The following is a 17856-nucleotide window of genomic DNA, read 5'->3' as shown; positions in this document are numbered from 1 at the left end:
GGCCCCCCTTGGATCCGCAACACATTTTATTTGGCCTATCTTGCACCATCACACAAGGGAGCCTGTTTGATCTTTCCAACTTTTTTTTCTATAATCGCTGCTTGCACAAATGTGGCGGTGGCAGTCCCTGTATCCTCCCCACCCCCATTTACTTTGGCTATAATGGGCACCCTGGCTTGATGCTGCCCCTTTGTGCTTCAATTGTTCCATTTAATAGTGCTGTCAGGGGAGCTTTTTTGTAAGCTAACCCCTCGGCACGCTATCGGTTTTGTCCTGTCTTTTGTCTAAGTGCTGCACTTTATTTACATGTTTGTATGTTTTTTTGTTTTAACTTAATAAAACTTATATCGTAAAGGTTGACTGCCTAGCAATTATAAAAAAAGGTGCAATACATAGTACTACTACAAAGCTATGTATGGCACGCAATACAGGACAGCAAAATAAATGTGCCATAAGTTTCCATATTACAGAGAAAAAAAACAAAAAAACAAAAAACAAACGGATTTTTGTGTACTCACCGTAAAATCGTTTTCTCTTAGCCATCATTGGGGGACACAGGACCATGGGTGTTATGCTGCCTATCCATAGGAGGACACTAAGTAGATGCAAATGCATAGCTCCTCCTCTGCAGTATACACCCCCTGGCCGGGCCAGGCAAGCTCAGTTATAGTACACAAGCAGTAGGAGAAAAAAAAAAACAGTAAAAACTTACCTCAGAGGAACATGAGGAAAAAAAAAAAAAAAAAAAAAAAGTCATAACCAAATAAGGTACTGAGAGAACAAAGGCCCAACAGGGCAACAGGATGGGTGCTGTGTCCCCCAATGATGGCTAAGAGAAAACGATTTTACGGTGAGTACACAAAACTCAGTTTTTCTCTGACGCCTCATTGGGGGACACAGGACCATGGGACGTCCTAAAGCAGTCCATGGGTGGGAAACATAAAAGAAGACAACACAACCCAAGGACTAGGAATCAGTCCCAGACAGCCTGGAGCGCCTACTGAGAGAGGTGCTCTACTGCCGTTTGCAGAATTTTCCTACCCAGATTTGCCTCAGTTGAAACCTGGGTATGGACTCTGTAATGCTTTGAAAACATATGTAGGCTAGACCAGGTCGCAGCCTTACACACCTGTTCCACTGAAGCCTGATGCCGAATGGCCCACGAAGCGCCAACTGCTCGCGTGGAATGAGCCCGCAGCCCACTAGGAATGGGCTTGAGTTGCAAGTGGTAGACTTCCTGGATCGCAGAGCGAATCCAAAGTCGCCTTTGAAGCTGCCTGTCCCTTCTTAGGCCCCTCAGGAATGACGAACAAAGAGTCAGTTTTCCTAAAGGGGGCTGTTCTGGATATGTAATATCTGAGAGCTCTGACGAATGCAGAGACCTTTCCACCCTATGAACCGGGTGTGGACAAAAGGAAGGCAGAACAATGTCCTCGTTCAAATGAAACGAGGTAAGAACCTTTGGAAGGAAATCCGGAAGGGGGCGCAGAACCACCTTGTCCTGGTGAAAGATCAGAAAAGGCTCGCGGCAAGAGAGTGCTGCCAGCTCCGAAACCTGTCTGATGGACGTAATTGCCACCAAGAATGTTACCTTCCAGGACAGAAGAGCAAGGGAGGATTCCTTGAGGGGTTCAAAGGGACACCTCTGGAGACCGTTCAGAACGAGGTTGTGGTCCCATGGTTCCAGCGGCCATTTGTACGGGGGAACTAGATGGGAAACGCCCTGGAGGACGGTCTTAACTTGCGGTTTTTGAGCCAGGCGGCATTGGTAGAAGATTGAGAGCGCTGAGACCTGCCCTTTAAGGGAACTGAGAGCCAACCCCACTTGCAAGCCAGACTGTAGAAAGTCAAGAATTCTGGGGATGGCCAGAGGCATAGGCTGGACGTTAGTTTCCCTGCACCATGAAAGGAAGATTTTCCACGTACAGTGGTAAATGCGGGATGAAGCAGGCTTTCGGGCGCTGATCATGGTGGCAATAACCGCGGGAGAGAATCCCGCTCTTGTTAATACCCAGGTCTCAATGGCCATGCCGTCAGCTTCAGGGCTCTGGAGTTCTGATGGGAAATGGGCCCTTGGGTCGGCAAGTCTGGGATGTCTGGAAAGCGCCACGGTGCGTCTGTGAGCATTTGTACTAATTCGGCGTACCAGGCGCGCCTGGGCCAGTCCGGTGCTATCAGTATCACCAGGACTCCCTCTGCCTTGATCTTCCTGATTACCCGCGGCAGCAGGGGTAGAGGTGGAAATATGTAAGGCAAGCGGAAGTGGTGCCAGGAGCAGACTAGAGCATCCGCGCCGATGGACTGCGGGTCGCGTGACCTCGATATGAACGCGGGTACCTTTGCATTCAACCTTGCGGCCATTAGGTCCACGTCTGGTGTGCCCCAGCGAGTGCAGATGTGTAGAAACAGATCTGGGTGGAGAGACCATTCTCCGGCAGCCAGGCCTTGCCGACTTAGAAAGTCTGCTGCCCAGTTCTCTACCCCCGGTATGTGTACCGCTGATATCACTGATCCCGTTGATTCGGCCCAGCTGAGGATCTTGTGGGCCTCGAGATAAGCCGCTTTGCTGCGGGTGCCCCCCTGCCGATTGATATAGGCTACAGCTGTCACATTGTCCGATTGGACTCGAATCTGACGACCCGCTAGCAGAGGGCAGAACGCTCTGAGCGCAAGAAAGATTCCAGGATGTTGATGGGTAGGAAAGACTCCTGGGGAGTCCAACGTCCTTGAGCAGTGTGGTGCCGGTACACTGCTCCCCAGCCTAGGAGGCTGGTGTCCGTGGTCACGACCAGCCAGTTCACTGGGAGAAAAGATCTCCCCTTCGATAGGGATGAGGACCGAAGCCACCAGCGGAGTGCGTACCTGACTGAAGGCGTCAGGTGAAGATGTCTGTCCAGGGAGAAGGGGCTCTTGTCCTAGGCCGCTAGAAGGGCTAGCTGCAGTGGGCGGAGGTGCAGTTGAGCAAAAGGGTACTGCTTCCATAGCCGCCACCATCCTGCCGAGCACTTTCATGCTGAATCGAATGGATCGAGACAGAGGACGTAGAAGGAGCGTACCGCTCGTTGAAGAGCGAAAGACTTGTCCTGAGGGAGAAGGATCAAGCCCCGACGGGTGTCCAGGGAAATGCCCAGGAAGGTGATGGATCGTCATGGGATCGGGGATGATTTCGAGGAATTCCCCTTCGACAATGGATGCAATAATGGACCTTAGGGACTCCATTCTGAATCTCCGTACGTGCACATGTTTGTTTAGGTGTTTGAGGTCCAGGATGGGTCGAACTGACCCATCCTTTTTGGGGACCACAAAGAGGTTGGAATAAAAACCCACGAACTTCTCGTCGTCTGGGACAGGTATTATCACTCCTGCTGTTTGGAGCGAGTGGATTGCTGAGAAAAAAGCTTCACGTCGTTTTAGAGTCTTTGGGGGGTTTGAGAGAAAGAACCGAATCGGGGGTCGGGTCCGAAATTCTATGTGGTAACCGGAAGACACAAGGTCTCGCACCCATTTGTCGTCTGAGGGGGCAGCCCAGATGTGTTGAAAGAGCCGCAGTCGACCTCCTACAATGAGTGTGTCTTCCGGGGCGCCGAAGGAGTCATGAGGGGGGAAAACGTCGTGGCCGAGTCTCCCTAGTCCTGGACTGTTTCGGTCTAGGATGCCATGACTAAGTGGGTTTCGGGTAGAGCTGAGAAGGTCGGTCCCTGCGTAGTCCGCGGCTGGTGGCGGGGACAGCACGGGATGTCGACCAACCAAATGAGTTCCGAAAAGAGCGGAACGAGGACTGTGGACGTCTGGTGAAGGACGTCCTGGACTTCAGCTGGGGGAGGGAGGTACTCTTTCCTCCCGTGGCGTCAGAAATGAGCTTGTCCAGACATTCGCCAAACAATCTGGAAAAAAGGGAAGGCCCGTGAGAGACTTCTTGGAGGCAGAGTCCGCTCGCCATTGTCGGAGCCAGAGAGCTCTACGGATGGCTATGGTATTTGAGGCGGCAAACGCTGCGCAGGTAGCAGCGTCCATGGAGGCCTGGATGAGGTACTCCGCCGCAGCGGCAATTTGAGCTGTTACCTCTGTGAAGGTATGAGTGAACTGGGATTCCTCAAGCGAAGTGTTAAGGGAGTCTGCCCAGACCGAGATCACCTTTGCGACCCACACAGAGGCAAAGGAGGGCGAGAGGGAGGAACCCGCAGCCTCAAAAGCAGAGCGGGCGAGGTGCTCCACCTGTCTGCCGGGTCCTTGATGGAAGAACCATCGGGTAAAGACAGGAGCGTCTTTGTGGTAAGGCGGGAGACCGGGGGGGGGGGGGGGGGTCGACCAAGGGCGGATCAGCCCAGCCCTTAGGAGCAGGTGAGGCAAAAGGGTACCGGGACTCCATGAGTTTTCGGTTACCGAAGCGCCTGTCAGGCTTCTCCCTTTGCTTTGTGAGGATATCCTGAAACTCTTGGTGATCAGCGAAAACCTTTTGGAGTTTCCTTGCCCTCTTAAAGGAGACCGCATGGTCAGTGGTAGTGGATAGGGGATCCTCCCCATGCAGAGTTTGGTTGATTGCTGCTATAAGGGAGTCTATTGCAGTTTGATCATCTGGGGGTGATGAAACCAAGGAATCCTCCTGGTACAAACAGCATTCTCCCCCCTCCAGCTCATCAGAAGCCGTGGAGCGTGTGGGAGAGCCTGCCCTGTGTGCTCCCGAGGGAGAGCCCGCTGGAGACTCCCGGCCGTGTGCTCTTTTCCTGATCCCTGCAACCGGTGAAGCATGTGCCTGGATTACCTCAGAAGGATCCTCCATAGGGGTATCCTCAGGCTGCGTTCCGTCCAGGGACCCAGAAGGGTGTGGAGGACGACATTGCATAGCCAGAACCAGGTTCTGTGACAGTTTTCCCATGGATTGGGACAGAAACTGTGCCCATTCCGGTGGGCTGGGGGCCCTAAGCTCTGGGCTGACGGTTGCGGCGGTGGTGGCAGGGGGGGGGTCTTGGGGGGCTATAGGGGCACAGGACTCACAGAGAGAAGAGGTGTGTTTACGTGGTAGCACAGCGTGGCAGGCAGTGCAGGCTGAATAATAGACTATGTGGGCCTTAGTACTCTTAGTGCCCTTAGATTTCTGCATGCTCCTAATAGGAGTATGCCAGGAGGGGGAGCAATGCTCAGCAGAGCTACAATTGGAGCAAGCACCTCACCAGAATCAGCCGATGGCCCTGTCCTCAGGAAGGATTAAGCTCTATGAAGATCTTCGCACGCTTTCCTGGGGGGGTGGGGCTTATCGCGGCAGCGGGGAGGCGGGGCTTAGCGCTAAAAGAGCGGGAAGATGAGTCAGTGTGCCCCCCCTGCTGTGGGTAGTCAAAAAAAAAAAAACGGCGGGAAGGGAGCTTCTGAGTTTTCCTCCCTCTCCCTACAGTCAGCACACAGCTTGTCACCGGTGGTTATCAGCCGGCTTTTCTGCTACAGCAAATAAACAGAGCAAATAAAACAGCTTGAGTCCCTGAGCCCTGGGCCCTCCCCCCTGCCACCGGGAAATCTGCAGGACTTTCTGCAAACAGCAGAACTTCCCCCTCCTCCAGCCAGCAAGCTAGAGAAAGTTAACACTGTGTGCAGGATCCTTGCACATAATAAATACTGTAAATTTCCTGGGAGCCTTCCCTGCAGCGTCTTTTCTCCCTTTGTCTGGGAAAACCAGTCAGGGGGAATCTCACCTTAAAACACTGCTTTCCAGGCAGTGAAAATAGCAGAGTCAGCTTGCTGTGTCGGTGTCATATTCAACTCAGAGCCTGCAGAGAGGGGCTGAGGAATTGGGCTATAGGGGCACAGGCCTCTACCCTGGGCTTTGGAAAATCGGTGTCTGTTGAACCAGTCGTCCAGCCCAGGTTCCAGCGTCGCAGGAGGGGGTACGTGGAGGTGACACTCCACGTTCCCGCCCGTTGATGGTAGTGGGAGATCGGTCCCAAAAGGAAACCGTCGCCCTCAAAAAATAACAAACCTTGAAAGGAAATGCCTCCTACAGACACTACGCTAAAACTGAGCATGCCTGGCCCGGCCAGGGGGTGTATACTGCAGAGACGGAGCTATGCTTTTGCATCTACTTAGTGTCCTCCTATGGATAGGCAGCATAACACCCATGGTTCTGTGTCCCTCAATGAGGCGTCAGAGAAAAAGGGAATTTTGTTTACTTACCGTAAATTCCTTTTCTTCTAGCTCCTATTGGGAGACCCAGACAATTGGGTGTATAGCTTCTGCCTCCGGAGGCCACACAAAGTATTACACTTTAAAAAGTGTAACCCCTCCCCTCTGCCTATACACCCTCCGGTGGATCACGGGCTCCTCAGTTTTGGTGCAAAAGCAGGAAGGAGAAAACTTATAAATTGGTCTAGGGTAAATTCAATCCGAAGGATGTTCGGAGAACTGAAGACCATGAACCATAAGAACAAATCAACATCAACAACATGTGTACACAAAAGAACAACCAGCCCGAAGGGCACAGGGGTGGGTGCTGGGTCTCCGAATAGGAGCTAGAAGAAAAGGAATTTACGGTAAGTAAACAAAATTCCCTTTTTCTTTGTCGCTCCATTAGGAGACCCAGACAATTGGGACGTCCAAGAGCAGTCCCTGGGTGGGTAAAAGAATACCTCAATAAAAGGAGCCGAAAACGGCCCCCTCTTACAGGTGGGCAACCGCCGCCTGGAGGACTCGCCTACCTAGACTGGCGTCTGACGAAGCATAGGCATGCACTTGATAGTGCTTCGTGAAAGTGTGCAGACTAGACCACGTAGCTGCCTGACACACCTGCTGAGCCGTCGCCCGGTGCCGTAAAGCCCAGGACGCACCTACGGCTCTGGTAGAATGGGCTTTCAACCCTGAAGGAAGTGGAAGCCCAGACGAATGGTAGGCCTCGAGAATCGGTTCCTTGATCCACCGAGCCAAGGTTGACTTGGAGGCCTGAGAGCCCTTACGCTGGCCAGCGACAAGGACAAAGAGCGCGTCTGAACGGCGCAGGGGCGCCGTGCGAGACACGTAGAACCGGAGTGCCCTCACTAGATCCAAAGAGTGCAAATCCTTTTCACACTGGTGAATTGGATTAGGGCAAAAGGAAGGCAAGGAGATATCCTGATTTAGATGAAAAGGGGATACCACCTTAGGGAGAAATTCCGGGACAGGACGCAGAACCACCTTATCCTGGTGAAAAACCAGGAACGGGGCTTTGCATGACAGCGCTGCAAGCTCAGACACTCGCCGAAGTGATGTGACCGCCACTAGGAAGGCCACCTTCTGAGAAAGATGGGAGAGAGAGACATCCCGCAGCGGCTCAAAAGGCGGCTTTTGAAGAGCCGTCAGAACCCTGTTAAGATCCCAAGGTTCCAACGGACGTTTGTAAGGTGGGACCATGTGGCAAACCCCCTGCAGGAACGTGCAGGGCCCGGTCCCTGGGGATGAAAACGCTCCGGTCCAGCAGGTTCCACCAGGAGCTGCGGATGGAGCACGGTCTCAGCAGGTGAATGACCGGTGAGGCTCCCACTTCTCCCAGAGCCGCATAAGGGATGGTGAAGGAGACGGCATGTGGCTCCAGCCTTTGTACCCGCAATGGGTACCTCAACCTTAACAACACCGCCGACATAGTGGGGTGAGAAGGGAGCATGCCGGGGACCCCATAGGGGACCTCTTTTCTTCCATCCGTCATACTATGTATAAGAAATTTTTTTTTTTTTTTTTCTATGAGTGGATGTGTGCCTCCTTCCACACAAAAGCATAAAACTGAGGAGCCCGTGATCCACGGGAGGGTGTATAGGCAGAGGGGAGGGGTTACACTTTTTTAAAAGTGTAATACTTTGTGTGGCCTCCGGAGGCAGAAGCTATACACCCAATTGTCTGGGTCTCCCAATGGAGCGACAAAGAAAAAGTTTTTTAGATAGAATACATGGAGTACCAACCTTATCCGTGTCAAATCCAGACATAAATTCTTGTTCCACTGTCAAATTGTCAAAAAAAGCTTCTGAAGCTGAAACGAAACAATTATATACATAGTAAATGGCATTGGAAAACATGCAGAAGTAAAGAAGGGAATTTTGTTTACTTACCGTAAATTCCTTTTCTTCTAGCTCCTATTGGGAGACCCAGACAATTGGGGTGTATAGCTTCTGCCTCCGGAGGCCACACAAAGTATTACACTTTAAAAAAGTGTAACCCCTCCCCTCTGCCTATACACCCTCCCGTGGATCACGGGCTCCTCAGTTTTGGTGCAAAAGCAGGAAGGAGAAAACTTATAAATTGGTCTAGGGTAAATGCAATCCGAAGGATGTTCGGAGAACTGAAGACCATGAACCATAAGAACAAATCAACATCAACAACATGTGTACACAAAAAAACAACCAGCCCGAAGGGTACAGGGGCGGGTGCTGGGTCTCCCAATAGGAGCTAGAAGAAAAGGAATTTACGGTAAGTAAACAAAATTCCCTTCTTCTTTGTCGCTCCATTGGGAGACCCAGACAATTGGGACGTCCAAGAGCAGTCCCTGGGTGGGTAAAAGAATACCTCAAAAAGAGCCGAAAAAACGGCCCCCTCTTACAGGTGGACAACCGCCGCCTGAAGGACTCGCCTACCTAGACTGGCGTCTGCCGAAGCATAGGTATGCACTTGGTAGTGTTTCGTGAAAGTGTGCAGACTAGACCACGTAGCTGCCTGACACACCTGCTGAGCCGTAGCCCGGTGCCGCAATGCCCAGGACGCACCCACGGCTCTGGTAGAATGGGCTTTCAGCCCTGAAGGAAGCGGAAGCCCAGAAGAACGATAGGCTTCGAGAATCGGTTCCTTGATCCACCGAGCCAAGGTTGACTTGGAAGCCTGCGACCCCTTACGCTGGCCAGCGACAAGGACAAAGAGCGCATCTGAACGACGCAGGGGCGCCGTGCGACACACGTAGAGCCGGAGTGCTCTCACAAGATCCAAAGAATGCAAATCCTTTTCACACTGGTGAATTGGATTAGGGCAAAATGAAGGCAAGGAGATATCCTGATTGAGATGAAAAGGAGATACCACCTTAGGGAGAAATTCCGGGACCGGACGTAGAACCACCTTATCCAGGTGAAACACCAGGAAGGGGGCTTTGCATGACAGCGCTGCTAGCTCAGACACTCTCCGAAGTGATGTGACTGCCACTAGGAAGGCCACCTTCTGCGAAAGACGTGATAGAGAGACATCCCGCAGCGGCTCGAAAGGTGGTTTCTGAAGAGCGGTTAGCACCCTGTTAAGATCCCAGGGTTCGAGCGGACGCTTGTAAGGTGGGACTATGTGGCAAACTCCCTGCAGGAACGTGCGGACCTGCGGAAGCCTGGCTAGGCGCTTTTGAAAAAACACGGAGAGCGCCGATACTTGGCCCTTGAGAGAGCCAAGTGACAAACCCTTGTCCATTCCGGATTGAAGGAATGAAAGAAAAGTGGGTAAGGCAAACGGCCATGGAGTAAAACCGTTATTAGCGCACCAGGATAGGAAGATTTGCCAAGACCTATAATAGATCTTGGCGGACGTAGGCTTCCTGGCCTGTCTCATGGTGGCAATGACATCCTGAGATAACCCTGAAGACGCTAGGAGCCAGGACTCAATGGCCACACAGTCAGGTTGAGGGCCACAGAATTCAGATGGAAAAACGGGCCTTGTGACAGCAAGTCTGGGCGGTCTGGAAGCGCCCACGGTTGACCCACCGTGAGATGCCACAGATCCGGGTACCACGACCGCCTCGGCCAGTCTGGAGCGACGAGAATGGCGCGACGGCAGTCGAACCTGATCTTGCGTAACACTCTGGGCAGCATCGCCAGAGGAGGAAACACATAAGGCAGTCGAAACTGCGACCAATCCTGAACTAACGCGTCCGCCGCCAGAGCTTTGTGATCCTGAGACCGTGCCATGAATGCCGGGACTTTGTTGTTGTGCCGTGACGCCATGAGATTGACGTCCGGCGTTCCCCAGCGGCGACAGATCTCTCGAAACACGTCTGGGTGCAGAGACCATTCCCCCGCGTCCATGCCCTGACGACTGAGAAAATCTGCTTCCCAGTTCTCCACGCCCGGGATGTGAACTGCGGAGATGGTGGAAGCTGTGGCTTCCACCCACTGCAGAATCCGTCGGACTTCCTGGAAGGCTTGACGACTGCGAGTGCCGCCTTGGTGGTTGATGTATGCGACGGCAGTGGCGTTGTCCGACTGGATACGGATCTGCCTGCCCTCCAGCCACCGATGAAAAGCCAATAGGGCTAGATACACTGCCCTTATTTCCAGAATATTGATCTGAAGGGATGACTATCGGAGTCCAGGTTCCCTGAGCCCTGTGGTGGAGAAAAACCGCTCCCCACCCTGACAGGCTCGCGTCCGTGGTGACTACAGCCCAGGTTGGGGGCAGGAAGGATTTTCCCTGCGACAGAGAGTTGGGAAGGAGCCACCACTGAAGTGACGTCTTGGTTGCAAGGGAAAGAGAGACGTTCCTGTCGAGGGAAGTCGACCTCCTGTCCCATTTGCGGAGAATGTCCCATTGGAGTGGTCGAAGATGGAATTGCGCGAACGGGACTGCCTCTATAGCTGCCACCATCTTCCCCAGGAAGTGCATGAGGCGCCTTAAGGGGTGTGACTGACTCCGAAGAAAGGATTGCACCCCTGCCTGCAGAGAAAGCTGTTTGTCTCTCGGAAGCTTGACTAACGCTTGCTGGGTATGAAACTCCATCCCAAGGTACGTCAGTGATTGGGTCGGTGTCAACTTGGATTTCGGGAAGTTGATGATCCACCCGAACCGCTGGAGAGTCGCCAGAGCGACAGATAGACTTTGTTGACACGCCACCCGAGACGGGGCCCTTACTAGGAGATCGTCCAAGTAGGGAATCACCGAGTGGCCCTGAGAATGCAGGACTGCCACAACGGATGCCATGACTTTGGTGAAAACCCGTGGTGCTGTCACCAAGCCGAAAGGCAATGCCACGAACTGGAGGTGTTCGTCCCCGATAGCGAAACGCAGGAAACGTTGATGCTCGGGTGCGATCGGTACATGGAGATAAGCATCCTTGATGTCGATCGATGCTAGGAAGTCTCCTTGTGACATTGAGGCGATGACCGAGCGGAGAGATTCCATCCGGAACCGTCTGGTTCTCACATGTCTGTTGAGCAGCTTGAGGTCCAGAACAGGACGGAATGACCCGTCCTTTTTTGGCACCACGAACAAGTTGGAGTAAAATCCGCGACCACGTTCCTGAAGGGGAACGAGGATAACAACTCCATCCATCTTTAGAGCGGCTACTGCCTGAAAAAGTGCGTCGGCCTGAGCGGGGGGTGGAGAGGTTCTGAAGAAGCGAGCCGCAGGACGAGAGCTGAACTCTATCCTGTAACCATGAGACAGAATGTCTCTCACCCATCGGTCTTGAACATGTGGCCACCAGGCGTCTCCAAAGCGGGAGAGCCTGCTACCGACCGAGGATGCGGTCAGGGGAGGCAGAGAGTCATGAGGAAGCCGTCTTAGAGGCAGTGCCTCCTGCAGCCTTCTGTGGGCGAGACTTGGATCGCCACGCATAGGAGTTCCTCTGGCCTTTCTCCGGCCTGTTGGACGAAGAGGATTGGGACTTGGCGGAGGGACGAAAGGACCGAAATCTCGATTGAACCTTTCTCTGTTGAGGTCTCTTAGGTTTGGCCTGGGGTAAGGAGGAATCCTTTCCTTTGGATTCCTTAATAATCTCCTCCAATCGTTCGCCAAACAAACGGTCGCCAGAAAACGGCAAACCGGTTAAGAACCTCTTGGAGGCAGAGTCTGCCTTCCATTCGCGCAGCCACATGGCCCCGCGGACTGCCACAGAGTTAGCGGATGCTACAGCTGTACGGCTAGCAGAGTCCAGGACGGCGTTCATGGCGTAGGATGAAAAGGCTGACGCCTGAGAGGTCAAAGACGCAACTTGCGGAGCAGAATTACGTGTGACAGCATTAATCTCAGTCAGACAAGCCGAGATAGCTTGGAGTGCCCACACGGCTGCAAAGGCCGGGGCAAAAGACGCGCCCGTGGCCTCATAGATGGACTTCACCAGGAGCTCTGTCTGTCTGTCAGTGGCATCTTTTAGCGATGAGCCATCTGCAACCGACACCACGGATCTAGCCGCCAATCTTGAGACTGGAGGATCCACCTTGGGACAGTGAGCCCAACCCTTAACGACTTCAGATGGGAAGGGGTAACGCGTGTCAGTGAGGCGCTTAGTAAAGCGCTTGTCCGGGACCGCTCTGGGCTTCTGGACAGCGTCCCTGAAGTTAGAGTGATCAAAAAACGTATTGCGTGTACGTTTGGGGAACCGAAACTGGTGTTTCTCCTGCTGAGACGCCGACTCCTCTACAGGAGGAGGCGGGGGAGAGAGATCCAACACCTGGTTGATGGACGAGATAAGATCATTCCCTAAGGCGTCCCCCTCAGGTGTATCAAGGTTAAGGGCGACGTCAGGGTCAGAGCCCTGAGCTGCGACATCCGCCTCGTCCTCCAGAGAGTCCTCAAGCTGGGATCCCGAGCAGCGAGAGGAAGTCGGGGAAGAGTCCCAGCGAGACCGCTTAGCCGGTCGGGGGCTGCGGTCCGGGCAGGAGTCCTCCGCCTGAGACCGAGGGGCCAACCTATGAGCGCGCTGTGGCGCGGACCGAGAGGGGCCTGGAGGCGACGAGCCAACAGGGGCCGGGGCCTGTGAAGGGTCCGGTCTGGACTGCAAAGCCTCTAGCAGCTTAGAAGACCATTTGTCCATAGACTGTGCAATGGATTGAGAAAGTGACTCAGAGTTTCTCAGCAAAAGAGGCGAACTCTGTCCCTGCAGCCTGGTCAGGGGGAGCAGGGGGGTCTACATGAGCCGAGGGGCCCACCAGTGTCCGAGGCTCCGGCTGAGCAAGCGAAACAGGGGTCGAGCATTGCTCACAGTGAGGGTAGGTGGAACCCGCAGGTAACATAGCCCCACAAGAGGTACAGGCCGCAAAAAAACCCTGTGCCTTAGCAGCTTTGCTCCTTGTGGACGACATGCTGTTGTCTCCTAGGAGAGTGATCACTGAGGGTATATGGGAAAGGGGTATACAGCCCACCGAACAGATAGATATAGATATATACGTATCTAATCCGGCACCCTAGGGGGACCAGCACCGGGTGACCGGTGTGGCTTACCGACCGCTAACGAGCGGAGTGTGTCCTCCAGATTCCCTGCCTTGGATCCCTCGGAGCTGCAGAGCTGTTCACTGAGAATCCTCAACCGGCAGAATGCCAAAAAATGGCTGCCGGAGCTCTCAAGGGAGGAGTGGAGCCGAGGGCGGCGCCAGCAAAAGTGGGGGAATCTGGGGTCCCCACAGTGATCAGTGAGGGGGGAGGAAACATGCAGGATGCTCCAGCCCTCACATCCAACGTCAGGTCGGTAATCCCGCCCTTACCCCTGACAGGCAGGCCCGGGGGCGGGATTTTTGCGACTAGGCCGCGATGAAGCCGGGGACTAAATTTGAGACCGCGCCCGACAAGCAGGCACGGTCGGCGCGGAAGTCCACCGGCCTCCTGAATTCAGCAGCCGCCGCGGCTTCCGGGAAGAAGGTGCGCTCCCTGCACAGTCCCCTATGGGGACACAGAGTACCTTTGAGTTGCAGGGCCCGGTCCCTGAGGTTGAAGAGGCTCCGGTCCGGCAGATTCCCACCGGGGCTGCGGATGGAGCACGGTCCCAGTAAATGGATGACCGCTTAGGATCCCACTTCTCCCAGAGCCGCTTAAGGGATGGTGAAGGAGACGGCATGTGGCTCCAGCCTCTGTACCCGCAATGGGTACTTCAACCTTAGCAACACCGCCGTAGTGGGGTGAGAAGGTTAACATGCCGGGGGCCCCGTGGGGGCCCTCTTTTCTTCCAACCGACATAACTAAGTTGAGAATGCATGAGTGGATGTGTGCCTCCTTCCACACAAAGCATAAAACTGAGGAGCCCGTGATCCACGGGAGGGTGTATAGGCAGAGGGGAGGGGTTACACTTTTTAAAGTGTAATACTTTGTGTGGCCTCCGGAGGCAGAAGCTATACACCCCAATTGTCTGGGTCTCCCAATGGAGCGACAAAGAAATTACTGATGATGATGCAGTCACAATTGGAAGCAGACAGGCAGAAAAGATGACAATGGTCCTTCGCTCCTGCTTTCAGACATGTCACGATCACACCTATCCTGAGGAAACCTGACCTCTACATCCAGTTACCCATATAACTGCACCCATTCGCCTCCAAACTCCTCGGACAGCAATGTTCATGCTGAACTTTCCTCTCCCCTATCTCACTCTTTAACAACCTATGATCCGGTTTTCGTCTGCACCACTCCACTGAAACTGCCCCAACCAAAATTACTAACAACTTACAGCTAAAGCAAACGGACAGTTATCTATGGTCCTCCTCCTAGATCTGTCCTCTCCTGGATCTCCCACGCCCAAACTACCTCCTCATTCCACCAGTCCCTTGGGACTCTCTTCTCCATGTACACTTTTGGCCTGGGACAACTGAAAGTCTCATGGATTCCGGCATTACCTATATGCTGATGACTCACAGATCTACCTCTCTGCTGTCCAGAATCCAAGAGTGTTTAGGAAGGGTGATGAGAAGGATAACATGTTTGATAAAGATCAACACTAAACTCAGAATTTTTCCTCCATCTCTCCAAACTCCTCTAATCCATATATCACAATTAAGGACATCACGCTTTCCCCTCTGATCAGGAGAAACGATTAGACACTGTAGTCATAAAGCAGGGAATTAGTAAAATCAGTAAGAGAGATTTAAATAAATAAATTTAAAAAAGAAAAAAAAAAAAGGCTAACCCCCTTCACGACCGGCCGATTTTTCGCTTTGTTTTTTTCGCCTTTCTTCTTCCGAAAGACGCAACTTTTATTTTTCAGTCAATATGGTCATGTGAGAGCTCATTTTTTGCGGAACGACCTGTACTTTTAAATGTAACCAAAAAAGTTACCATATAGTGTACTGGAGAATGGCAAAAAAAATAAATGCAGGAAAAATGGCAAAAAAAGTGCGATAGCAATATTGTTTTTGAGATTTTTTTATTCAGTGTTCACTATATGGTGAAACTGATGTGATGCCTGAGGTTGGGGAGAGTTCGCAGACACCAAACATGTATAGGCTTACTTTTATCTAAGAGGTTAAAAAAAAAATAAAAAATCAGAAGTTCGTTTGAAAAAAAGTGACGTACGTTTTACGCCATATTCCGTGACCCGTAGCATTCTCATTTTTCGGGATCAATGGCTCAGTGAAGGCTTATTTTTGTGTCTCGAGCTGACATTTTTAACTGTACCATTTTTGTGCAGATGCTACATTTAATCGCCTGTTATTGCATTTAGCGCAAAATTTGTGGCAACCAAAGCATAGATTTTGGCATTTGGAATTTTTTTGCCGCTACGCCGTTTACCGATCAGATTAATTGATTTTATATTTTGATAGATCGGGCATTTCTGAACGCGGCAATACCAAATGTGTGTATATTTTTTTTAACCCTTTAAATTTCAATGGGGCGAAAGGGGGTGATTTGAACTTCGTAAATTAAAAAAAAAACACGGTCCCCTAGAGGGCTATATGGATCAGCAATCTGATCGCGCTGCCATATCTGCTGATCACAGCTACACAGCTGTGAACAGTAGATAAGTATATTTTGGGTACTCACCGTAAAATCTCTTTCTTGGAGCCTTCATTGGGAGACACAGAGACCATGGTTGTATGCTGCTGCCACTAGGAGGCGACACTAAGCAAAAAAAGGTAAATTCCTGCTATGCAGTATACACCCACCAACTGGCAATCCTTCCTCAGTGAGAAAGCAATAGGAGACAACAAGAAATAACGAACAATCTTACAGAAGTGAACATTAAATTTAACAGTAACATATGTCCAACACAAGGGCGGGTGCTGTGTCCCCCAATGAAGGCTCCAAGAAAGAGATTTTACGGTGAGTACCCAAAATCTACTTTTCTTTATCGCTTCATTGGGGGACACAGAGACCATGGGACGTCCTAAAGCAGTCCCATGGGTGGGTCTAATGTTACTCTCAGGGCTGACCTCGGTCCACTGCAGCCTGCAGGACTCGTCTACCGAGGCTCGCATCAGAGGATGCGAAAGTGTGGACCCTGTAGAACTTTGTGAAAGTGTGGAGCGAAGACCAGGTGGCAGCTTTGCAAAGCTGCAACGCTGGAGCGTGGTGACGGACCGCCCAAGAGGCTCCCACCGCCCTGGTGGAATGGGCCGTAATCCTGAGTGGGCGCGTTCTCCCTCTTACCCGGTAGGCTTCTAGCACGGCAGAGCGGATCCATCGCGCAATGGAGGACTTGGAAGCAGGGAGGCGACTGCGCGGGCCGGATGGAAGCACAAATAGAGAATCCGACCGTCTGAAATGAGATGTCCTGGAAATGTACAGGCGGAGGGCTCTTACCAAGTCCAGTTTGTGGAGAAGAATCTCATGAGGGTGAGACGGGTTCGGGCAAAAGGAGGGAAGAACAATGTCCTCGTTGAGATGGAAAGAGGAGACCACCTTGGGAAGAAAGCACGGTACCGGCCGAAGGACTACCTTATCCTGGTGGAAGACGAGATAGGGAGAGCGGCAGGAAAGCGCCGCTAGTTCAGATACCCGCCTGATTGACGTGATGGCAACTAAGAAGGCGACCTTCCAAGAAAGGAACGTTAGAGACACCTCTTGAATAGGTTCGAAGGGGGTATGCTGAAGAACGGATAGAACTAGGTTGAGGTCCCAGGGCTCCACTGGAGGCTGAACGGGGGGCACCGAATGAGCGGCCCCTTGGATGAATGTGCCAACCTGTGAGTGAGAGGCAATCCTCTTCTGGAAGAGAATGGAAAGAGCAGACACTTGCCCTTTGAGAGAGCCGAGTGCCAACCCCGCATCCAGACCAGACTGCAGGAAGGACAACAGAACTGGTAAGGAGAAGGTCATGGCTGCGACCTGGTTAGCGTCACACCAGCGGAAGTAGGCCTTCCACGTACGGTGGTAGATGCGGGAAGAGGAAGGTTTCCGTGCTTTAATCATTGTCTGGACGACCCTTTCTAAGAATCCTGAAGAAGCTAGTACATCGGCTTCAACAGCCATGCCGTTAAATTGAGCGACTGAATTCTGGTGAAGGAATGGTCCCTGAGTGAGAAGGTCCGGGACGTCTGGTAGTCTCCATGGGACGTCGGCGAGAAGGTGCACGAGTTTTGCGTACCATGGGCGACGGGGCCAATCTGGGGCCACGAGAATCACTGGGACTCCTTCCGATTTGATCTTCTTGACTAATTTGGGGATGAGCGGAAGCGGAGGAAAGAGGTACGGCAGAGAGAATTGTGACCAGGGAATCGCTAGGGCGTCCGTTGCGAGCACCAGTGGATCTCTTGCTCTGGAGACGAACAGGGGCACTTTGTGATTCCACCTGGATGCCAGGAGATCCACGTCGGGGGTCCCCCACCTGGAACAGATCTGCTGGAAGATTCTGGGATTGAGGGACCACTCTCCCGCGTCGAGTCCTTCTCGGCTGAAGAAGTCGGCGGCCCAATTGTCCACTCCCGGAATGTGGACCGCTGAGATGGCTGGGATGTTCTGTTCGGCCCAGTCGAGGATTTGAGATACCGCCTTCATTGCCGCTCGGCTGCGTGTTCCGCCCTGGTGGTTTATGTAGGCCACAGTTGTCGCATTGTCGGACTGTACCCGAATTGGGTGTCCTAGAAGCCGGGACTCCCAGGTGTAGGAGAGCCAAGTTCTTTACTAGGCATTGCCCCCACTAGCCAGATTCCTACTCCACACTGATGAGGGGCAAATACCCCGAAACGGCTGTCTGTGGATGGATACCATGTTTGGTATAGGTGGTCTCCTTGACTGGAGACT

The 17856-nt window shown here is 52.6% G+C and overlaps 1 protein-coding gene across 2 annotated transcripts in view; it reads right to left on the bottom strand.

Moving 5' to 3' along the window:
* The window catches only part of VPS33A (VPS33A core subunit of CORVET and HOPS complexes), a 95833-nt gene that overhangs the window by 27143 nt on the left and 50834 nt on the right, over window positions 1–17856 (bottom strand). For both annotated transcript variants that reach the window (XM_075323211.1, XM_075323220.1), the window contains exon 9: window positions 7914–7981. In XM_075323211.1, the coding sequence (XP_075179326.1) occupies window positions 7914–7981 (68 nt within the window). The remainder of the gene's footprint in view (window positions 1–7913; window positions 7982–17856) is intronic.

The sequence above is a fragment of the Anomaloglossus baeobatrachus genome, chromosome 1 (assembly GCF_048569485.1).
Source record: "Anomaloglossus baeobatrachus isolate aAnoBae1 chromosome 1, aAnoBae1.hap1, whole genome shotgun sequence".
Classification (NCBI taxonomy): domain Eukaryota; kingdom Metazoa; phylum Chordata; class Amphibia; order Anura; family Aromobatidae; genus Anomaloglossus; species Anomaloglossus baeobatrachus.
Note: the sequence above shows the minus strand (reverse complement) of the source record. Positions and strands in the feature narration are given on the sequence as shown.